General features: G+C 43.2%; 2 protein-coding genes across 3 annotated transcripts; one reads left to right on the top strand and one right to left on the bottom strand.

Moving 5' to 3' along the window:
- Positions 1 to 3,916: 3,916 nt before the first annotated feature.
- sh3bp5a (SH3-domain binding protein 5a (BTK-associated)) lies at positions 3,917 to 15,514 on the bottom strand. Its single transcript, XM_070846229.1, has 9 exons — positions 15,206 to 15,514; positions 14,614 to 14,676; positions 12,482 to 12,610; positions 7,936 to 8,100; positions 7,617 to 7,747; positions 7,283 to 7,325; positions 6,748 to 6,964; positions 6,223 to 6,612; positions 3,917 to 5,092 (listed from the first exon to the last, which is right to left on the bottom strand). The coding sequence occupies exons 1-9, from the start codon at positions 15,287 to 15,289 to the stop codon at positions 4,917 to 4,919; spliced, it is 1,398 nt and encodes a 465-aa protein (XP_070702330.1). The 5' UTR covers positions 15,290 to 15,514; the 3' UTR covers positions 3,917 to 4,916.
- A 1,208-nt stretch (positions 15,515 to 16,722) lies between these two features.
- mturn (maturin, neural progenitor differentiation regulator homolog (Xenopus)) lies at positions 16,723 to 24,238 on the top strand. Of its 2 annotated transcripts, XM_070846695.1 has the most exons (4): positions 16,723 to 16,766; positions 16,890 to 17,123; positions 21,058 to 21,180; positions 22,693 to 24,238. In XM_070846695.1, exons 2-4 carry the CDS (start codon positions 16,965 to 16,967, stop codon positions 22,798 to 22,800), a joined length of 390 nt encoding a protein of 129 aa, XP_070702796.1. In that variant the 5' UTR covers positions 16,723 to 16,766; positions 16,890 to 16,964; the 3' UTR covers positions 22,801 to 24,238. The 2 variants fall into 2 exon arrangements, with proteins under 2 accessions (XP_070702796.1, XP_070702795.1); XM_070846694.1 differs by having other exon boundaries at positions 16,728 to 17,123.
- The last annotated feature ends 233 nt before the right edge of the window (positions 24,239 to 24,471 follow it).

Below are 24,471 nucleotides of genomic sequence, written 5' to 3'. Positions count from 1 at the left end.
GGGGGGTGGGGGGAGGGGTTAGGTGGGGTTATAGTTAGACGTAAGGAGAAAGTGGTTAAAATTAGGGGTGGGTGGGGTTAGGGGATAGGGGTGTGGTTTAGGATTAAGGATGGAGGTGAGGGTTGAAAGTGGAGGAGACAGTGGTTAAGGTTAGAATAGGATGAGGTTAGGGATAGCGATGAAAGGTTAGGGTTAGGGTTGGGTTGGGTTGGGGATTCTTATGCAATCCTAATAAAAGGAATGATAAAAAGTACAGGCACAGGACAGTGTTAAATTATGTTTTGCTCTCACTTGTTTGGTTATATACAGTTCCACAAAATATAAGGGAGAAAGGGGGGGAAAAAAGGAGGAGGGAAAAATTAAGAGAAAGGAATCATAAAAAAACTTGTTTAGGAGTAACAAAAGATACTTAATTAATGTGTATCCCTCCTTCCTCCTCCTTCACCGTACCTCCCTAAACAAAAGAATTATTATTTTAGGTGAGAGAGGGTGTGAATAGAGTTTAAACAAAAAGGAGGGAATTCATAAAGAGAAGTTTTATTGATGGACCAGCAAGGTGTCTGAAAAGGAAAATTGTGATTATGATTATGAGCAGGTGCAATGGTTATGTTTAGAAAAAAGAAACCGGTCAGATATACAACAACAGATGGTGACTGGGTGAGATTAGTTAAATCTCTGGTTGGATGGCACATAATGGGGAAAAAATTTAGGAAAAGTTGGTTAAAAGTTGGAAAAAAAGGGGGGGGTAAGAAAGAGGGTTCTGATTAAGGTTAGAATAGAGGGAAGGGGGGGAAGGAAGAGAGGAGTTAAGGTAAGGGTTGGGGGAGAGGGATAAATTAGATGAAGAAGAAGAAGAAAGGAAGAAAGGGGGGGGTTAAATTAGGTTAAGGTTGGGTTAAATCAGAGATGAAACAAGGGAGGGAGAAGGTTAAGGTAAGGGTTAGGGAAGAGGGATAGATTAGATAAGAAAGAGGGAAAAAAAGGGGGGGGGGGATGGTTAAGGTTAGGATAAAGAACAGATGAAATCAGGAAGAGAGGAGGTTAAGGTAAGGGTCAGGGGAGAAAAATAGATGTAATAAGAAGACCAAAACTAACAAATAGAAAGAATGGATAAAAGGAAGGGAAAGGAATATGAGGGAGAAAGGAAAAAAGAACTGAGCCTAAGAAAATAAAGTAGAATCCAGCCATCATGTCACATCATAGTCGAGCTCAAGCAGAATCTGCATAGAAAGATGGACAGTGAGGGAGGTGGGGCCCTGGGAGGGGACGGGTTAGAGTCAGCAATAGTGACATTAGGCCGTGTAAACGTTCCTGTGCTTTTGTGGCCCCAAGTCCCACCAAACGACAGTAGCACAGCTAGCAATGTCGAAGTCTCTTAAGAGGGTCTGGACTGTTACATAACTTGTGATGTGCTGATGTGAGGGAGAGCAAAAAAAGAAGGGGGGAGGGGGAGAAAAAAGGGGGAAAAAAAGGAGAGAGAGGATGGGAAAAAAAGGGGGGGAAACTAATATGCGCCCGCCAGGTAGTATGATTTGACATGATTATTAAAAGGCAAATACTCCATCCCATCATAATTAAAAGACAATAGCAATGTAAATCCATACACTCTGTGAAATAAATTAAGTTAGAAAAGTAAAAGGTTAAAAAGGTATAGAATTATAGTCATGCTACATGAAAATTGAGTAAAATTAAGTGCTGCGCTGATAAGTGTTGGTAATTCATTGTACAGTAATCAGCTTAAAAAGTGGTAAAACCTGATTGAGAAAACAATTCATGCAATTATTTAAAAAACAGGGGGGGGTTAAATAGAGCATGCAAAATTCATAATTAAAGTACAAAATTGATACAAGCAGATAATTTAATCATGTAGGTTATATAGACAGTTCATAATTCTTTAAAAAGGAGAGAAAAGGAAGGGGAAAATTTCATAGAGTGTTAAAATTGGCCAAGTCTTCCTATAGAGGGGATAAAAAATTGGGAGAGTAAAAAGTCTGTTCAATAAAATCAGGTCATCAGTCATCAGTTAAAATATCTCATTCAGTCCTGTTGGTTCTATTGTTTGTAATAAATTAATCCAGTATCGTTCTTTCTTCTGTCTCTGTGTTTTTGTCGCTTTCCAATCCCATACAGACCAGATCATTGAGACTATGTTCTTGAAAGTGATCATAAAGCGCTGTAGATTTATTATGTTTCCTTATGTGATGTGTGTGTTGATACATTCTCGTGCGTAAACTATTTCCCGTTTCCCCTATATAGATCTTTTTGCAGACAGTGCACAGGATCGCATAAACTATATTACAAGTATCTAACGAAAAGGACTGCCAAATGGGAGTGCCAATTCCTGAATGTATATTTTCAAGGTACTTGTACATGACAAATCGTCTGTGTGACGTAGTCTGGACGGAGTTAAATGACGTGCGCACCAGGAGGTCTTTAAGGTTCTTATTTCTCCTGTTTTGAGCAATACAATAAATAAAACTTGAATTAAAGAAAACTCCTATGTGACATCTCTACTTTTTAATGTGTATGTTGCCTTTATGTTCTATTATACAATATGTTAACACATACTGTATAGTTGCACCATGTGGTTGTCAGTTAACTAAAACCATGAATGCATTTATCTCTAATGGTCTGAAGCTCCTTCTGAAAGCCTCTGGAGTGCAGACAAATCCCAAACTCAGCACTAGATGTCAGTATTTTACAGAACATTGTGTTATTATTGCCCAGTGTTACAAATCTGCCCTGTGAGACCTTGCTATTCTGGCACATATTGAAATCACATGATTTAGCGTAACTGAAAGGCAGTGTGCCCTGTGGAGCTTGTGCAGACAGGCAGAAGGAAGAAAGCAGGGGAAGACAGAGTTACAAACTGTGCCGTCAGGTCTGAGTCTCAGGGCACTAACTGGAGTCATGAGATAACACGGCAACAGCTGAGGTGCCAGCAGGACATAAAAACGCTCAGTGTGTGTGTGTGTGTGTGTGTGTGTGTGTGTTTAGTTCACAGAAACAGCTGAGAGACAGTGGAAGAGAAAACGGGTCAGCAGGAGAGGATATTTTCTAAAGATCACTTTGTGGGATTTTTTAGGAACTGGCTGCTAATGGTAATCATGATGCGAGGATCAAATGGAAAAATGTTGATTCTACAGGACTGAATTTAACTGTTTTTGGTTGTTTTGTCACCATTTTGGCTTTTGCAGATGTTGATCTGATAGTATCATATATAATATCGACTGATACTGGACTTGAAAAACGTACTATTATTGATATTTAAACTGATGTTTAAAAAATCTAATAATGATATAAACACCATTATTCATGACATGAACTTGACTTGAATGTTTTTAAGGAGCTGTAACCAGGTTGAGGATGAAGAAGTCTGAAAAAACTGAACAAACTACAGTTTATTTAAAGTGAGGCTGAACCGACAAATTGTTTTACATATGCATAAACTTTAAAGCTGTCCCTTCCTTATCTGTAGCTGTTATTGTGCACCTTGCAGTGCATCACTTTGAATATGTGATCTTGAGTTTCAGACTTTGAACCGACCTTTTTCCACAACAGCAAATAATATATCATGTTTTCACAGGTTTAGGCCTCTAATTCCTTCAGCTGCAGCCATTCTGATTCAGCAAAACTGGTTGTTGAGACTGTGTGATATCAATGCTAACAAGATCTTTCTGCAGTCTGTTAGTTTAACTTTAAAGTAGTGTTTTCCAGGCTTCTGAAGAGCTTGATGATGAGCTGATCAGTTGAATCAGGTGTGTTGGAGCAGGGAAACATCTAAAATATGCAGGTCAGTTGGCCCCCAGCACCGGTACTGGGAGGAACATTAACTTCCAGGAGTATAGTTCTTTTCTACACAAGTGCTAACAGGCATTGGCGAAGACTGATATAAAAATAATCTGTTATGTGCGACACGTTTATTGCTTATTTTGTGTTAAACAATAACAACAGTAACCACAAAACATTGTTCATATACAAGAATACAGGGGTATAAATATAGAATATCTGTACTACCGGGTAGTATTTGAACGTTTCTCTAAAACACAACAGACACACACTTAAAAAAATCATTCGCGCATGTATCGCCACCACCTCAGATGGTGTGGGCTGCACTCAAGAATACATTCACTCCCTCATTCAAAAATCCAAATGGAAGACCACTTCTGTCCCCAAAGGTCCAGTCCCGTCTGAAGACAGTCTCTTCTTTAGTTTAGTGCTCAGAGTACTGCTTCCTCCAAACTATTCGCAATCCAACCTCGAAGACACCTCATTTTGTCCCATTTTGATCCTCATGTGGAGATTCAGATCCAAAACAATGTTTACATTAATACAAAATGTCTCTTAGTGATGCCAACTGTAGCATATTAACATGAACAAATGTTTAACTTTGACACGTAACGATAAAGCTGCAGACAAGTTACACCATTGCTGAGAGGAGTGACAGCCTCTTCAATATGTGAAAAGAGAGAAAATTTGCCATACTGCTGTACAACACAAATGTCTTTATGGCACAATGGACGTGGGTGTCTGTTAGCAGAAACAGAGCGAGTGAGATCAGATCAGTGGCAACAAGCAACATCCTCTTTACAACAGGAAGCTAGAAGGTTTATGGGAAATGTAGTCTTTTGTACAACACGAGCACTAATTAGTCTGTCCCTGCTCTCCGTTGTTTACAACACATCCACATGCGTTCACGATTTATTTGACGATGATGTACTGGTGTTCAAATACGCTACGTATAGCACCTTTAATATGACACCATCTGATGCTTAGACAATATGGGGACATAATATCAGGTTGGTTGGAGCGAGTGTTGTGCGCTTCATCCCATCCTGCTCCATACCTCCTGCCACAGAGTCCAGTTTGAGGCTTGAAGCTGGGCACGGTGAGTGTTTAAAGTAAGACAACGTTCATTAGACACTGTTGAGTAGCAGAATGGCAGTGGCCGTGCTGGGAGAGGATATTTCAGGGTTAATGTAATGGGGGTCTTGTTCATCCCCGGAGTCCTCCTCTTGTTTTTGTGCTACAGTCAAGGTTAGCTTGTTCAAACCTGCTTCCAGCGACGCCTCTGCTCCCTCTGCTCTGTCACCTACAAAGCACGCAAGAACAGAAAGCACACAGTGGTGAATTTATCTGCAGGTTCAAGTTAACCAAGGAAACACTAATGTGTCTTTACTGCTTGATAACAAAACACTTTCCAGTCAATGTCATCCACCTCTAATATGATGGATATGGTGCTAGTATGATGATGCTGTGTTTTTCAAATATTACACAATTTAAAAAACCTTATCAGTATTACCCTAGTGGGATATGGGAAGAGTTGATAGAGCGCAGACAAACAAATTATTATTTTTTGTACTAACGGTTGTCATTTCAAGGTTTGCAATGCTGTTGATGACCTTCAAAATATGCAAAATACCATATTCGACAAACCCAGACTAAATCCTGTGAGTAATGTCTTAATGTTACTTAAACCGTTCTTGGCAATGAAAGTTTCTACATCTGAATTTGCAATAAAGACACACCCACTTACAATGACTGAAGTGGAGCATCAATGACTGACAACATATGAACAATAATTATGGAATAAAAGTTAGGAATAAACAATTAGGAATAAAAGTTTGATGAAGAGATCCAGCACTCCAAAGGAATCACGTGATGCAGGAATTAATATAAATTAAAATAAAGTAATTAATAGGAGAATTTAATGTATAGTAACTAGTCTGATCCACATTCCAGTCCAGAGGGTAATGCAGTAATGCACCTAAAAGCTGTTTGCCAACTGCCACTGAATAATAAAAGCAGGAAAAGAAGTAGAAGAAGAAGAAGAAGAACTGTGTGACTGCGTTCCACTCTTGTTCACTGTTGTGTGGATCACAACAATTTCTTTACTATTACATTTAATTCTCCTACAAATTCCTACATTTTATAAAACTATGACAATAGTATCCTACATCTACATCATCTAAGGTCCTCTGCAACATTTGTCTCACATCTAGTGTCATGTGATTCCTTTGGAATGTGATTTTAAATGTCTGTTGAGAAAGACTGTGGATAGCACTGAAACGCTTCATCAAGCTTTTATTCCGAGCATATCTAAAAACATGTTGAAGTATTTCTTTAATACGCCACTTTGCGAATACAAAACTTCAACATATAAGATAAAAGATCACATCAGGAGTTAACACACGTCTGGACATTAATGTGATGAACACACACCTCTCTCCTGGTCACAGTCTGGAGAGGAAGCTCCACTGCACTGGCTACGATGGCCCAGGAGAGGTGAGGCGTGCCCAGAACCGCACACTGAGTCTGGGTCATGAGAGCTACAAGGGCTCACTGACTCCAGGCCACCGGGACAAGAGGTGGAGAGGATGGGGGAGGAGGGAGAGGAGGAGAGGTAGGAACAGGGGGTGCAGAAGGAGGTGGAGGGGTAAGGGCATGGCATGTCCAAGGGGGTGGAGGCAGAGGTGGAAGGATGGGAGGAGGGTGAGGAAGGTGAGGAAGGTGAGGAAGGCGTGGCTCGAGGTGAGGAGGTGGAATGAGTGTCGGCGTCCTCCTCTGAGCTGCTACTGTGACTGCCCTCTTCGTCAATTGATACGGACACCACTGAAACACACACATACACACAGATATGAACATTAAACATGCAGACACGCGGATTCACCAACAAAACTAACAGAAAACACTCATTGTGTGGACGGATGAAGGGGATGACCATTTCTGAGCTTCAGCTGTACTTACTCGACAGACCGTCTGACTCCATCTTGAAGTTGGCGATGTCCTCGTTGCCTCCATCTCCCTCTGCACCAACACCCTGCTCCCTGGTTCCCATGGTGAGGGAGCGTCGCTGGGCATGGATCTCTTCGGAGATGCTCTCTAGGTTGCGTAGCGCTGTGCGGTACTCGGCCTTAGCAATCACAAGTTTGGCCTGACGCTCATCCACAAGACGCTTCAGTTGCTATGAGAAATCAAACATGCTCACAATGACAAACATGCATTGACGAACATGCTAATATTTTGCATGCTAACATTTGTAATTAACACTAAAGAAAGTACAGCTGAGGCTGATGGGAGTGCCATTAGCTTTGCAGGCATTTGGTCATAAACCAAAATATATAATTTGGTTTATGAGAATAACATTTTGGTGTTAAAAGCTACCAAAGTTAGGACCAACTGACTGACCAACCAACATTAGCGTTGCTAAAAATGCATAAACTGCAACTGCTTTGGCTAAAAGTGTGTTATCTTTGAGTAGTTAGCCTGCTTGCAAACATACCTCGAGTTGTAGATAATACTTGGCTTTCAGTTCAAAATACGGCCTACAGGGGGAGAAAAAGAAGGAAAAGTGAGAGAGAGGGAGGGAGAAACTTTGCCATCTGTCACTGGGGAAACTGCTGGAAGAATAACACTCCTCTGTGAGCCGTCACATTCCTTGGCTCTTACAAAGGAGCACACCCCAACACTGCACAACCAACACATGAAACATCTGGATTGCATCAGATGACATAAACGTAGCCCCTCTTTCTCACACACACACACACACACACACACACACTCGCACACAGAGAGGCCCAAGCGGGGGGAGAAGAAAAGGAAACAAAGGCACAGACCTGGATTTGTTGATGGAGCGTTTGAGTTTCTTCTCTAACTGCCTCATGTGGCTGATGCAGGAGTTGTAATTGGCTGCCGTTTTCCGGTGCTCAGCCTCACTGCGTGTCCTCGCCTGCTCGGCCTCCATCACCTGGAACAATCAAGGAAGGTTTATTTTAACGGTAGAAAAGACAAAGATATGTATGTATACATACATACATACTCCCACTTTTTCAATCTCCTCTGTCAGTAGCGGTCTAAACCTCGCCCTCAACCACAAATTACTTGTTAGGATGGAACTTTTCAGTTTTTTTCAGCTGTCTTGCATCATGTTCGTACCCTCTGTGTGGCATGGTTGAGCATTTCCTGCCAGGCGGAGTCAAACTGACGGCTGTCCTCCTCCAGCAGCCTCTCCTCAGCCAGGGCGATGGTCTCCTTGGCTGCCCGCAGGATCTCCACCGCCCGCTGGAACTCCTGAGTGGCCTTTTGGGCTTCAATCTGGGCCTGGAGTTCAGAGAGAGAGGGGTACTTATGATCACCTCAAAGGCAGCTTGAAAACACGACTTACATCGGCTTTCAAGTGGTTAAAATTATAGCTCAGGGTTTTGATATAGACTGGGATTTTGCAAGTGTGAAAAAGCTGATAAAGCTTAAATCATAGCATCATGACAGCTTCAAACTAGTTAACATTCCCTTTTTAGTAATAAATTTTGACTGGCGTTTGTTTTTACATGGCATGAGTGCAGAAGTGGTCCTTGTGCTGCTTTCAGTGTGTGTCAGCGTATATTTCATGACCTATATTTCCTCTGAAGGAGCCACAGTCGATTCCTCCTGACAGCCATAAAGGGACGAAGAGTTTTTGCAACGCACGCACAGAAAGACAATCGCGCCTTGATCCGATGGACAAACTGAAGCTTTGTCACTAAGAAAATCTGACACGTTGTCAGTGGGATCCTCCTGCCCACAGCCACAGTCAATGGGAGGATTATTCCCATCACGCTGAACATATTTGGACCCACTCCCCACTCTGACAGGCGTGACTTAAAGGTCAGGGTACTGGCTGAAGACCAAGACTAAGCAGTTGCAGTAACTAATCAGATTTTGTTCAATAAAAATAATAACAATCAAGGAAAGTAGGTTAGCTGGGTAGTTATGAATGTCATGAAACCCTGTAGTGCAGATTTTCCTTTTAAGAGACACAAGTGGTTGGAGTAAAGGTCACAGCAAACATATCTGTGAACAATTCTGCTCCAAGTTATCTGGCTTAATGATTGTACGTACATCCGAGATATCCAAAATTATGTAACAACAGACTGTCCCACTGATACTTTTCCTCCAGTTTTATGGGGCTAGAGTACATTTTGTTCAGTGCAACAGTTTAACAGCACACATTTCCCTTCAAACTGACGGGAAATCATTTGTGTAACCCTTTGACATGTTATAACATACCCTGTAAGTCTGTCAGTGTGCCCCTTGTCCTGTTTTAACCGTATTGTCCGTTTGTATTGACTGTATGCTACAATGGAAACCAACTTGCTGGCCCAGTTTGTGTTTCTATCCTTGAGCATTTTGAATGGATTATTGTACACCATTGTTGCAGTTAAATGGCCATTTTAAAATATGAAATAAAGCCACCCAATTATAATTATAGAAGGAGAAGAACTATAGAGAATTTCAGTTTTAAACATAAATGCAGCAGTTCCCCAAAATCAATAGATGACAGGAAAGAAGCCTTGACTGAGCTTATTTACTTTACTTTGCTAATGGATGTTTTATTTTTACAAAAGGTGCATATTGAGTTGTTATAATCAATAACGATAAGCCTTTATTCACTGTGTGCATTAGACATCTGAAATCTAAGGGATTTTATACATTATCCACTGGGTAAAAAGAGGGGTTGTGTCAAATGCTCTCTGTCTATAGTAGATATTAGCGCATGCTAATACTTTACTATACTATACTTTCACATATTTAATTAAACCTACATATGATGATTTTTGGCTGCTTATGGACCACAAAAATGCAATAAACGCAACATTGACATAATATCACTTCATAAAGTTATTATAGTGGACGAGTAAAGGAGGGCTACTTTAGCATTTATCTAGAGTCGTATTTTCTGTAAGTCCAATATTCACTCTCCTTTTAGCTCTGTTTTGATCTCCACCAACTCCTGAAGGAAATATCTGACTCTTTACCTGCAAAGTGCTACTATGTTCCATAGTTAGCTGCCAACTGTGATTGCCTAAACAGATGAATTTAGGCTAGTGGGTTCAACGGAGCATTGCTTTTTGCTGCTATGTGCTTTGTCTACAAACGAGTCTACAAATGAGAGCAGTGAGAATGAAGACAGTAAAATTGCAGAATGTAAAACTAAACCACTGAGCTTAAATTGCTAAATTTGCTAAAATGCTCCGAGAGTTGAGGTGAACAGCAGAGCTGGGTGAGCATTCTTGTTCATCACATTTTACAGCTTTAACACAACATGCCTCTAATAGGTCAGTGTAGTTCCCTCAGCTGTTACACATTTTTTCTCACAGGCTTCCCTGACTTTCTGTTACATTAACCCCTGTAACATGACCCCCCTGGCACTGGCAGCCATGTTTATGATAAAGGCTCCTGACAGTGACGTGAGCAAGCAGAGGTCTGCTTCGTCTCACAGAACTTGCAGAAAAATCTAGATCCACGTTTTGTGTGGGTGCTGTCTGAGCGTTGCAGCCGTTCAATACGGTATCTCGGGACGTCAAGGCCCTTCGAGAAGGTGAAGAGATAGGGGAAGGGAGTGGGAAGATTGCAGTCGCTCTTCGCGTGTAATCTGTTAGTTTGACTGTCTGAGATGAAGCCCTCCGCTTTGTCCCTCATCGTGACCCATTTCCCAGGCTTGGAGGAGGGGGTGGGGGGGGGGGGTGGGGTGCAGGCAGAGCAGAAGGAAGATGAAGGATATTTGATGAGGAGAAACCATGAGCGAGAAACAGACGAGGAACTGAGACTTTACCCATCAATGGTCCTTATCAAGCTGGAGATAAGAAGCCATCCTTCACAGCACTTCCTGGAACCACCAACAGCACACTTCCTTTCTCATGCAGGCTTAGCATCTATTCATAGTGTTGTCAGTATATAAGCTCACTAAACAAAGTGACTACGTGAGGCTCTGCATTTCTTTACTTTTGCAAAAAAGACTTGAACAAATGGCTAATCTTCAGCACCCTGGTGAGCAACATGCAGCAAAAGTGGAGGATACAATTTGAGCTATCTTCAAGGCACAAAAGCCTGCTGAGCACGGGAAAGCACACAAATGATGAGCATTGTTATCAGTTAATTAACTTGATGCCACGGAGCCCACAATATCCGACTGTCTGTAAGGCAAACAATACAGCGGTTTTGCTCTGAAATACCATGACATGCTGTCACCTCGTGTATGCATGATGCCTGTTAATATCATCCTACTAAAGGGCGGGGTTTTTTGTCATGTGCGTGTACTGTATGTGTGTGTGTGTGTGTGTTTGTGTAACTGTGCACATGACTCGTGTATAATTCATGTGTCAGACACTGTCATCACGTCTGACACCTTTGTCTTCCACATCCCACTTACAGCTTTTGGGATGTGCAAGATAGAGGGTGAAGCGGTAGACAGAGGTGACTGGAACAGAGAGGGAGAGAGGCGTACGGGAGACAGACAGCCAGATAGACAGGCAGTGGTGCAGAAGAGAATGCTGGGTAAAAAGGACAAAAGATAGGACAGTACAGGCAAATTCCTATACACCGCCCCCCAGTCTGCTGGAATGTAGTGGGGAAAACATGGGGGGTTGGGGGCTGAAGCTGACTTATAGGAGGGGGTAGGTGCATTATCGTGTGTGTGTGTGTTTTCCAGTAGGGAGGGTCAGTGAGGGTAAGCATGTGAATCCCTCTAAAATAGGTCATGTATTAAATATTAAATATTCATCCATAAATCATTACCAGACAACACGCTAGTTTAACCCGAGGCCTTCATCGGCTTTGGCTATTGAATCCTCTTGATCATACAAACACACACACACACACACACACACACACACACACACACACACACACACACACACACACACACACACACACACACACACATACATACATACACATACACAAAGCTAGGAAGGTCCTCTGCTCCTTCCACGTGAACACAGGTCCCATCAAAATTCAAAACCTCCCAGTAATCCCTGACTCTCACGTGTTCCTGTCATAGGCAGATGCCACTGGCAGGTAGTTTGTCATTTTGCAGCAGAGATAAGCAAGGACACACACACACACACACACACACACAGTCTATTTCAGTTTGACAGCTCAGCTCTGACACACAAACGTCAGCCTGCTGATGAATGACTCATAAGCTTCTTCTGTACTGGTTGAGAGGAGGACTGCGCTGGACTCTAAATTTCTGGTGCTATCCAATCAAATGAAAGCCTCAACAGGCGAGAGCAATTAGACAGTAAAGGACACGACCCCCTGGAGAGGGAACAGCACAAATCAGTGCGCTAGCCATCGGGGAGGACAGCCTACTTAGGATCTATTTGCATCAAGCATGAAAACACAGAGACCTCTAAGATGCAGCAAAGGGAGTAAACAAGATTAGCAAAATTATGGCAAGTCTAGCAGTTTCAGTGCAGCTCAGAATTTCATTACTGAGCTGTGTGTGTGTGTGCGTGCGTGTGTGTGCGCACGACAAGTTTAAAAATAGAATTCACGTGACCGTGCTCCTTTAAGTAGATATAAGCTGAGCTCTTTAAACTTCTCATCACTAATCCGCAGTAAACCTGCCCTCACACTCTCTGTTTGCCGATCTCGGAGTCAGTCCAGCTCTCTTCTGTGAGTGTGTGTGTGTGTGTGTGCGTGAATAGTGTGTGTGTACCTGTCTTGCTACTTTGCGAGCTTCCCAGTATGGTTTTGAGTCATCCACAGCTCGTCCAATCCTCTTCACCTGCTCATCCAGTTTCACTGTTGCTTCCACCAGCACCGCACGAAACCGCTGACGACAGTCCTACACATACAAACGCACACACACACACACACACACACACACACACACACACTCTTTTAAACTTGACAATCACAGTGAGACATTGCCATGAGGATGCAGAACAATTTTTAGCCATGACTGCAGTGTGGTATTCTTGCGGTATTGAATGAATGACACTCTCATCAGCCTCAGATGTGTGTTGAGTGCTAATTTGCAAATCTTTGCATGCTAAATTAGCATTCCTGCGAAACATCACATTACAGCTGCGTCCAAGTGCAGCTTCACAGAGATGCTGACATGGCTGTAGACTCTGTGTTGTTATAGTCTATAGCTCGAGGCACTTCGACAATGTCAAGGTCAAACCATTTAAATAGAAGCTGAAAATCAGTTTTTTAGTTTAAGCACGTGCATTCATGTACACTGCAGCTGTATGTCAGTTTTGTCCTTTGTTCCAATTGCTCCTTATGTACATTCTTTGGTGGTGAAATCGTGACTGTTTGTGTGCAATGATATAACATGCGTGACAACAGCTGTGTGTGTGTGTCTGTGTGCACCTTCTTGCATAAGGCCAAAGGTGGGACTGTGACAGTAGACTTGTTATTCCTAGATGAGGTCTGTCATCAGCTAATCTATAAAACAGAATTACTGAGGCAGGCCACCTGTCTGTGTGTGTGTGTGTGTGTGTGCAGTTGTGTCTCTTGTGTGGGAGTTTGAGAGGCAGCCACACCTGCATCCTGTTCATAAAACTGATGTTAGGGTAAAAAAGAGAAAAGGGAGAGGGCGCTACAGGAAACCTGATTCCTGTGACATCATTATGCTTCCTGACTTCCTGTTCCTGCAGAGAAATAGTGACACAGCACGCAGCCAGTGAGGTATAAGGTAAATCACAATCTTATATCTCTGCCAGGCCATGAGAGGTTTACAGTTACGCTGGCAGAGTAGAGAACCTTGTATCTGAGCCTGGATTTAACCTCGCTGCCTCAGCTCCTCCCGAATCCTCTGAATCTACCGCACATCGTCCTTAATCAACTCCAGACTGTGCAGGAAAGCCGCCTGCAGCCTGCCTGTGGCACTTTTCACATTCTTCAGCTCCCGACTTTCATTCTGCCTCACGATGAATGGCCTTCTTTCTTTTTATCTGTTTGCTTATGTCTATGTATATATTTGTATCAGGAACTCTACTGACACAACTGTTGCGTGAAAATATTGCCAAAGGAGTGGAAAAAATTTACATTTTCCCAAAAAGTCCCTTCATCCCAGATGTGCAAAAATAACCAGGATCTATAATGATTACCTTTAGCTTGAAACGATGATTTAAGCAGTATATAACGACGGTTCCAACACTTAGATGTGTGTATACACAGCCCTGGCTTCTCCCTCAGCCTCTCTGCCTGTTGTTATAATCATTCCAGCACTGGCTCTCGGTGTTCGGACGTGAATGAAGGTCTAATGAGAAGCAGAAGAGGCCTACTTTGAGGAAAAGAAAAACTGTGGCCTGTCTCTGGAATGTTTTTACTTTTGCTGAGCAGTAACCCTCCAAGCACACATTTAAAACCATTTACCTACCATCCGTCTTTGTTCTGTTCCTCGCTGCTTTTTACTGCCTTTTTCCTTTTTAAAAGTGTTTGGTGTGTTTGTTAAAAGGAAGGCTGAGGAAAGGAGGAGAGCACCTCACTTGGGATTTAGATTGCTCCAAATGTGCCATTCAAATATTATATTTAAACACTCAGTTCATTTTTGCCTCTTGTAGCACAAAGACTTCATACGGTGTTATTAAATGGGAGTGACAGCTGCTGCTTCAGTTTTTCCACATTTTCCCTCAAAAGCAGCTCCTGCTACTGTTTTCTGTGCCTTGTTGCTAGGAAAAATTCCTGGAACACATGAAACTGTACTGGAGATGAGATGAATTGTCTCACGGTGCAGATAGTTCAGAGTAAAACATTAGATTTTAAGTGTGAAGACTTAACGGCTCCTTGAGCTGGGTGTGTTTTTGCAGCTCAGCCACGGCTGGTGACGGGTCTCACCTCCAGCTCGCTCTCCCAGCGGTTAATGTCATCCGTGGACTGGTTTAACTTCTCCAGTTCTCCCTGTTTACAGAAAACATGGCATGCATGAAGAGACAGAGAGAGAGAGGGAGAGACAGAGTGAGGGGAGGAGTAGGCTTAACACAGATTGTGTATCTGGAGGCTAAACTGTGACTTCTGTTGACCAAATTACTGAGCATGCAGCCCTCTCTCTCTCTCTCTCTCTGTGTGTGTGTGTGTGTGTGTGTGTGTGTTCTGAGAAAGCCTTAAAGGGACAAATACTCTTAAATCTATTTATGAGCACCATGATGACCACAATTGATGGCATGCCTAGAAAGCCCATTCAGTTAACACTTATTTAAAGAGGACCTGCAATTGCTAAATAGCAGCATTATAATAAACGAAGTAGTGCCATTCCACATGTGACTGGATTTTACTGGCTATGCGTGTTTTTACACTGTATGTGAGGTCAACATGTTTTTATGCCACACAACCTGACAGTTCTTGTCATTGGGCTCCCCAGTGTCACCTCAATGTCACTTTCACTGGTGATAACATCTGGATCTATTAAAATATGGATTCAAAATCTCACCTGGATTCTTGGATCCACCTCCTCTTCCTCCTCAGCACATTGAGAGTCTTCCTCACAATTATTCCCATTTTGTAAAGGATCCATTTTCAGGATATCTGGAGATTTTCTGGGTCTTCACCGCAAACAAAGCGCGACCGACCCCGGGGTGCTGGACAGCAGGGGAGTCGGGCAGTGATCCGCCCTCACTAACCTTTACGCAGAGCACGTTTCATGCTTCGGGCTCTCTGAGGTTTCCGGCTGAGGGGTGAAGCGCGTCTGACCGCGGGGACGATCCTCCACACACTGTAGAGGACCACAACCCCAGGGACCGACGGCAGACGGACTGTGGAAGAGAAAGTGTTAAACTCACCAGAGTGGCCAATAAGACTACTTCTGGTTTTGACTTTCAAAATAAAGCCCACTCGGTGGAGCAGTCTGCTTTAAGTTTATATCATATCAAAGAACCTTATCAAACAATTAATGCTTTGAGGAACATTTTTTTGCTGGCGTCTTACTTTACAAGGCGTGTTTTTATCGGCTATCTTCCATCTAATGTAATCAAGCTGATTTTATGTGATCCTTTATACAACATGAGTGACTTTAGCCCACATTTATCCTGTTGGTCTAAAACTGTAATGAGCTTAATCTGGCTTTTATGACACGTTTTTTTTTATTTTGATCTCCGATTCAACCCATTTTACCAAAATGATGCCTTTATTTTTAGCTTTTTATATTACATTTTCCGGTCTTATTAGAGCTACTTATTGCGAGCTTGACTGAGCTCCAGACGGAGATTGAGAGTTGGTGTCATCTGCCCTCTGGTGGTGAGGCCTCCGGGGAGCAGGGGGGGGAGGGGGCAGACTTGGGGGGGGGTGTTGACCAGTGGTTGACCAGTGGTTTTACAGCCCCAGGTGAAGTGATATTATGGGCATTTAAACAGTGATGATGATGATGATGATGATGACGATTATTATTATCATTATAATTAATATTATTATTACCATCATCATCATCATCATTATTATTGCCGTTATTATCATTATTCAAGTTGTTGCTATTATTAAACTACTGCAGTTTAAAGTTTAGACCTACTCATTCTCAGACAGTAAGACCAGCACTACCCAATGAGGATTATGTTTAACCCAATGAGGATTTCTGTATAACATGTTTTTTTACTTGTGTGATTTGGGTGAACTAATACTTGAATGACTCATTCGTGTACAAATATATTTCATAGCAGTATTTGTCCTTAGGCTTCATTTGTAGTTCATGATGACCATTGTGTGGTCCTCACATATGTACTGTGTGCAAACCCACATAAACATTCCCACACAGTGATTCTCCATGGCAGCTTATATATTGCCCTGCATGCTGTCAGCAGGCTGAAATGATACAGTAGTTTTGCCTTGGGAGTGGGCCCACACAGAGCCTCAGATATGGACGGCTGCCCGGCTTCACTGTTCGTCATCGCGTTTTTTCCAGCGTCCTCCTGCGTATGCATGCATGCGACCGACGGGCTGATTTCATAACGTGGGGAGGAAGAGAGGAATGGGGCTTTGAGAGCGGATGAGCAGCAGACCCGGTAGGCTCTATGCACCAGCAGCGTTATCTCTCTTCCCGGGCCATGCACACGGTGCTCTAGAGGAGATGCGGTAGTGGAGGCTGCTGATGCTGCTGTCCGATCAGCTGTTTTTTGTGTCTTGAGCATCATCGCCGCGACGGCCACAGAGATCGACATCAAGCTCCGGAGCCAGGGACACCGCAGACCGGATAACAGAGGATGGAGTTCAAGCATCTGGTGGAGGCGGCGGAGAAGTGGTGCTCCGGTAACCCGTTCGACCTCATCTTCGCCGAGGAGGACGACGAGAGGCGGCTGGACTTTTACGCAGAGCCCGGCGTCTCCTTCTACGTGCTGTGTCCCGGCGGCACCGACAGTTTCGTGAGTGAGCCTCTGCAGGGCCTTACACTGTGTATGTGTGTGTGTGTGTGTGTGTGTGTGTGTGTGTGTGTGTGTGTGTGCGCTCTAGTAGGTGTGTCGAGGCTGGGTTGGAGGTGGGTGTGCCCCGGTTGGTCCCGGTTTTCCAGCTGATGGACACAGGAGAGGAGTGGAGGGGGTGACGTCATTTCAGTTTGGGTGCACACTCCCAACCCCCTTTGTCGATGGTCCTCTCCCCCCTCCACCATAATCAACTGCTATAACCCTCTGAACCACAGCACCATCAGGCTGGCCATGTTGAATACATGAGGCCTATAACTTTCAAAATAAAAGCCCTGCAGGCCACTGTGCTGCACTTGGAACACAAAGCATTAAATGAACAATAGGAAATACATTTGTGGACATACGTGGACAACTAACAAGTGACAAGTTCCATGACATTGTCTTTTTTTGTAGCCATGAAGGCCAGAGCTTTCTGCCAAAAAGCTTGAACCCAGATTTTACACCAGACAAGTGTGCAAATAAATCTCTCTAGTTTATCCACTTACTTATTTGATTGGTGAGGTCGATGTTCTGCAGTACATACAGTACATAATTAACAAAAGACTTGTGCATTTTAAAAGGCCCATCAAAGGCTGGGCGTTCCGAATTAACATAGGCTATAAATGCTGTGGTGTGAGGCACTGTCGTATGCTACAAACGTCCCTATACAAATAACCATTAAATATATAAAGGCATTTTTATGTCTTTGTTTTAAAGGGTTTATTGACCAGTTTTCTGCTCAGATCCAGGGTTGAGTACAATTTATACCCCAGTGTTATAAAAATATTTGCAGAGACACAAATAAAGTCTGCAAATTTAAATAGACATCTGCTCACATGATGTCTAAATGACATTTTGGAGAATTCTCCAGACTGGATGGTGGAGGAATACCACATCTCTTCATGTTACTTTTATCAAATAGAATTTCTCCCTAAAACAGCCACATTTAAAGGTCCTAAGCAACGCCAGAATCTCACTATGTGTAATTTTTCTATAACTGTTAAACTGAAATCCCCCAAACCCCAGGCACAATAGATGATATGAGCTTAGGGTCTTCAGTGGTACTATCACTGATTATTTGTAAGCTGATCAACTAGAGACTAGAGACAGGAGTCTTTCCACAGCTCACCATCTCTATCCTGAACCAGTGTGGTGCGGTGGTGCTGTTGTGATCCCTGCAGCTCCTGAGGCCAGACCCGCCCTGCTCCCTCCTCCTGCTCAGTGACAGGGGCTAACGGGGCGGGGAGCAGATGGAGATGACCCAGGAGCCAGGGCGTCTGTTCAGTCAATAACACGTTATGTCACAATGACCGTGCCTGTGTGTGTGTGTGTGTGTGTGTGTGTGTGATTGTGTGTGTGTTAGCAGGCCTCGCCTGGTCTGTCCCACAGACAGCAGAGCAGCACCGCTGAAGCAGGGGCTTTCTGTGGCCGCTGGTGGAAGATGAATACAAATCCAGCTCCTTGCATGATCAAATCATCTTACTGAGAACATGTTTGCAGAGAAAGAGAATAGCAGCAGGTTAAATACAGAAAAGATACAGTAACATAAATACATCATGTGGTTAGTTGTCATCTCTCAGTGCCAACTCCCATTTCAGGCTAATGCATGTGAGCTGCTGCAGACAGAACACCCACGGACACACACACACACACACACACACACACACACTTCTCTGTCGGCTTTGCACTCTCAAATCAGCAAGAATAACCCTCTCTCTGCAGGACTCCTGAGATCTAGTTACCCTTGCTCGATCAATACAGCTATCAGCAGGGTGTCTCACATTCTCTCTCTCTCTCTCTCTCTCTCTCTCACACTCACACACACTGACACACACACTGACACACTCACACACACTGACACACACACTGACACACTGACACACACACACACACACACACACACACACACACACACACACACACACACACACACACACACACACACACACACACACACACACACACTTCTCTCCTCAGTTTATCTTGTTTTTTCTTCAGAACTGAGCATCATTGGCCCGTCATTTCACTAGAGGGCACTGTGAGATCAGTTCCACCATAATAACAGTGCAGCTGAACATCACTGTCTCCAGCTCAGTAATTTCCCTCAGGCTTCATTTTAGCAGCTTTCTGTTATATCGGTTATATGATACAGTGTACAGCTGCTGCGAAACAAGAGCGAGTGGATTTGCTGGTTGAGATCTGCTGAAAAATGAGGTTTTTACGGGTGCAGAGGAGGCACACCCTCAAGTGAGAGCCCATCCATCAGTGTCAAACTGGAACGACCATCTTTGAGCAGTTTTAGCCAGAGGACTCAATATTAGACCCATCTACCACTTTGTCATTTTATTTTTTCTCCCCAGCCTGATTCACTTGATTCTCACCCTCTTAAAATGCTTAAATGAAGCCGTGTCCCCAGTGCACATTATGAAACCTGCAGCCCGTTGCTTTTTCCTTCAACATTTCATTGATTCATGTATTGATAATGATGAAAGTAAGCTGCTTTTAATGACATTTTCAAGGCGACAATTGATAAATTAATACATAGATTGTAATATATCAAAGCATTTTTAAGAGGTCCTTAATTTTTCAATTAAGATGAAAATTCTGAGATGGTTTTTATGCCACTGAGTTAAATTGTGCATATATTAAAATTACCTTGTTACAAAACATTGATTTTCCCATTTATCCATGTTGACCTTCAGGGTATACGGTAAAAACTAGCCTGTAAGGTATAAATTAGCCTGTAAGGTATAAATTAGGGGATGGTTTTTATGGTTTTGTGGTCAATTTTAACCACAGAAAAAGTCCTTAAATTGTCCATATTGTATAATTGACTGAAAAATAATCAAATACATAAATGCTGGACAATCCAACTTGAGCAGACAAAGACTCTTGCCTGCACATTAAGATGATCTACTTTTGTTTAACACCCGCTGGCTTTTCCCTCCAGGTCATTCTGCACACTTGGCCAGACGCCCCTAATAGCATTGCCTAATACATAACCTAACAACACGGCCTTTCGACTCCAATTAAACAACACTAACAGTAAGTGAAGCAGAATTGCTCAATGGCCATCCCCAAGCAGTGGTGTTGATCTAACAATCCAGGGAGTCGACAAGTCGACAAGTGGCACTCATGAGGAAGTTGATCTTGATCTAACTTGAAATCTTATGTCTAATGTCAAGGAATTACAATTTACTGCTCCTTAACATGGTTTTATTGGCCATAAGTGCACTAAGTGGTATGCACCAGACAAGTAGAGTGTAAACCAGGTTGTACATTAATCGATGCCCACAGACTAGACAGGCTCTCTGGTGAGAAAGAGCCATCTTGGCAGCAAAACGACGTGTACACAGAGCTCCTGAATAACGGCGCTTACTTGAGGCCAATGAAAAACAGACCGTGTGTAACCAATATTGTTCTGTAAAAAGAGAGTAATGGTAACTTATTGATTATAATATGACACTAATCCATGAATATATTAGGTAGCACACTGCTCTCAAGAATTCATCATTATCTCCTATATAACCTTGGACTACTTGCCCAGCATTTCATAATGAGCTGGTGTACAGTCATGCGATGTCTGACTGTCCGTAGTGAATATTCAGGACTTTGTGTATTTTATTATCCAGTGTCTCTCCTGTTGTCTGTCTCATGTTCGTGAAGATACAGTAAGTCTCTTTATCTGGTTTAATTGCTTTTTTCTGTGCGGCGCTGCCCCTGACCCAGCTTTACTTATTTACTTGATCATTCCTGAGAGTTGAATGTCAGTATACGGCCCACACGAGGCCACACCGGTGGAGGAAGTGTGACAGTATTACATCGCCTGGTACAGAGGGCGAGCTGCCAACTTGCATGACTATTTGCTGATCTTTGTCTGTGTGTGTGTGTGTAGCACGTGTGGAGCGAGAGTGAGGACTGCCTTCCTTTCCTCCAGCTGGCCCAGGACTACATCTCCTCCTGCGGGAAGAAGACTCTGCTGGAGGTGCTGGAGAAGGTCTTCACGTCCTTCAGGCCTGTGAGGGAACAAAAGAGTGACACTCTTGGGAGTCACAGTTTTCTTTTTAACACACCGCATTAACCACAGTGCAATGACCTCTGCTTGTGTCTGTCTGGGTTTATTACAACCCTGATACATTCTGTTCTTTCGCGTGCGGACAAAACACGCCGAACTCCACCCACAGTTCTGACATTTTAATGCTGGCTTGCTTATCGGCAAATGACACAAAACATGAGAAGGATACAGAACATGATTCAAGGCCTGTTGCCTATTTGACATGTAAGAGTAGTTTTAATTTCACAAAACCTCTATTCAAAGAACTTAATGTACTGCTAATGTAATTTTAAAAGGATACTTAATGGAGAAATTAATGGATTGTTATATGTAGGTTATATATGGATTATCAGCATGGCTTAAAAGCTCTTTAAGGGGCAAAACTCCCTGAAGAAACAACCAAATTATCCATTACTTAATTTACTAGAAAAGACATGCATTTTTCATTAACTTGAAAATTCAGGCTTGCAGGCTATTTGATGGAAATGTGTGGGTTTTACCCTTTAAACCATGCTTAATCTATTAAAATCCATTGATGTGTCCAATGAATTTGCACCTCAATCAAGAAACTGTGGAAATTTTAGGATACGTGCATTCAGATGTAGGGTTAACCTTTTAGCTTAGCTGAGCATAAAGACATAAAGAGAACAAAGGCAAACAGCTAGCTTTAAGTGTCAAAATCTACCTACCTGATCACTAACTTTAAGATAAGATGGACTTTATTGATTCCCCATCGGGGGAAATTTACATGTTACAGCAGCAACAAAGGCAGGGGCAAGATAAGCAATAACAGAAAAAATAAGGGGCTGTAACTTCCTGCAGGCTCACAGTGGCAACACTCCGGCACATTACTCGCCATAAAATCACAGGATGTCAATTTTTTGACCTAATTTTTTAACACCGGCTGAACAAACAAGGTATAACGTGCTCATCAGTGACATCCAGAGGTGCCGTTGGGTGGAGTTTATTACTGTACGACCCAGGCCAGCTGTTTCCCCAACCCCTTGTTGCCAATCTTTATGCAACAGCCTACTGGCTATAACCGTATATTTACTATACTTTAGTGTTTCTAGTAAATTAAGGATTAATCAAGGGAATTTGCAGGGATTGTTATTGGTGGGAGAACTCCACTCCAGAAAGTATCAATACCACAGTGTAGTAATACTCTGGTACCGTGTTCAGAATTTTACTGAAGTGAAAGTACACAAGTATTAACACAAAGCATGCTCAAAGTAACACACTATGTGAGTAAATGTAAATGTAAATGTACCAACTCTTCAGTACAATATACTATACATCCAGTACAGTATATTGTACTGAAGAGTTGAACCTAATCATTGATATGAGGCCTTGGATCATGGTCCACCTGCTACCGAATGTTTGTTTAAACGAGACATTAACTCATGTTGTTAACACACATACACACGTCTTTATGTCACAGCCTCTAACACAACCCTCTCCGTCTCCCCCTGTCAGCTGCTGGGTCTTCCAGACTTAGAAGACGACAGTTTTGAGCATTACCACGCTGACATGGAGGGGGAACCAGGGCCTGACCACCAGCAGATGGGGGTCAGCCAGCAGTGATGAGCCCCTAGGACGGGGCCTGCAGCTGGGGCAGAGCTGCCCACAACCTCCGGGCCTCAACTCATCCGCCCAACCACCTAACAACACACTCTTATCCAAACACACACACACACAAACGCACACACATACTTACAGTCAACTTGCTAAAATTGCACCACCATGTTCTTGAATGTCTCAGTGGCTTTGCTTCCCAAAGAGTGCACTCCGTTGCACTGTGTCGACCCCCACAACCAAACACACACACACAGACACACTCACACACACACACACACACACACACACACACACACACACACACACAGACAGACACACACACACAGGGCCTACGTGAGCTGTAGCCATGTACAATGCAAGTATCATAATCATTCACCATCTGGTTAGTTAAAGTTCCACAGCACAGCAATATTACATTGGCCTCAGCTGGCTTCATTATGCAGAAATACAGTCAGATGTTACCACAATACACACATTTCCCCCGGTGGCTTTGGAGATGAATGTGACAAGTTACCTACTTTCTCCAAGCGAGAGCTAGAAGTAAGATTAACGAGTAAAAACTGACGGTTTGTGGTTGCGTGGGGCAACCAGAGTGACGCAGACAAAGAGAGGGGAGGAAAGAGGGAGGGCAGGATGTAAAGCGTACTCAGATGTGGATTCAGGTGGGGCAGCTCTCAAACTCTCCTCTTTTAGACAAAATTAAAGTAGTAGTATAGGTTTAAGTCAAAAGCACTTCACACATTGGCTCCTCACGTGGAAATCCAAGTGTGCAGCTTCACGGTAGCATGGACCATCTCTTGAGGTGTGTCGCTTAACGTTTCCAAGGTAGTGCACCTCAAAGAGTTTAAAGTCACTTAAGGAGGATGTTTTTAATCAAAGTTACTATCATTTGACCATGACAACAAAGGCCCATGCAGCAGCTTCAGCCCTTCCCGGCCTGGGTGACTCATGGTCACATGACACCCTAGTTCCTCTGTCCCGTAGTCTTCCTTCCTGGTTGTCGGTGGTTCGCAGTTTGGACCCTTTTCTCTGCACATTCTGATGACATACTTTCCTAAAGCTACAGCCAAAACCTCTTTTCTGCCTGTTCTGACTTCATCGGCTTCTTTCGAGGCTTCTCGTAACCATGAGTTTAATAAGTGCACACCCAAATCCCTGAGTGGTCTCGCAGGGAGGAGAATATATTTGTTAAGAGCCACCCTCTCCCTACCCTGTTATCTCTAATCTCACGGTGTGTTGTTGTATGTCACATCCAGTGCACTGCGATGCTTCAGGCCCCGCCGCCTCCGACCACTTGATCCACATGCGAGACTGTTTCAGAGGTCCATCTTTAGCCCGTTTACTTTGGCTTGTAAATGTTTTGTCTTTTTATTGCCTATTTGAATGTTTCTCATGCAGTGTGTTTTCTGTTTGTCCCCCGATGTGTGTGAAGTTGTTCAATAAACCGTGTGAACAGTGTCCCAGAAGTGTTTTCAGTATGTCTGGTTTTCTCAGTGGCCTCAAGGTAATGGGACTCAAAGCGCCCAACATGGAGGGCTTTCATTTCCCAGAGTGGACTGGTGACCTGCTGCTGTGCCTGCTGCCTGCTGGTGTTACTGGGGTTGACGTCACGCACCAGCTGACGCGCCCACTGGGAGCTGCGTCAGGCTGGAGACTGCATGCAGGAAGCTGTGATTA

This window comes from Pempheris klunzingeri, chromosome 16, assembly GCF_042242105.1.
Source record: "Pempheris klunzingeri isolate RE-2024b chromosome 16, fPemKlu1.hap1, whole genome shotgun sequence".
In the NCBI taxonomy this organism is placed as follows: Eukaryota; Metazoa; Chordata; class Actinopteri; order Acropomatiformes; family Pempheridae; genus Pempheris; species Pempheris klunzingeri.
This window is presented reverse-complemented; position numbering and strand designations above follow the sequence as displayed.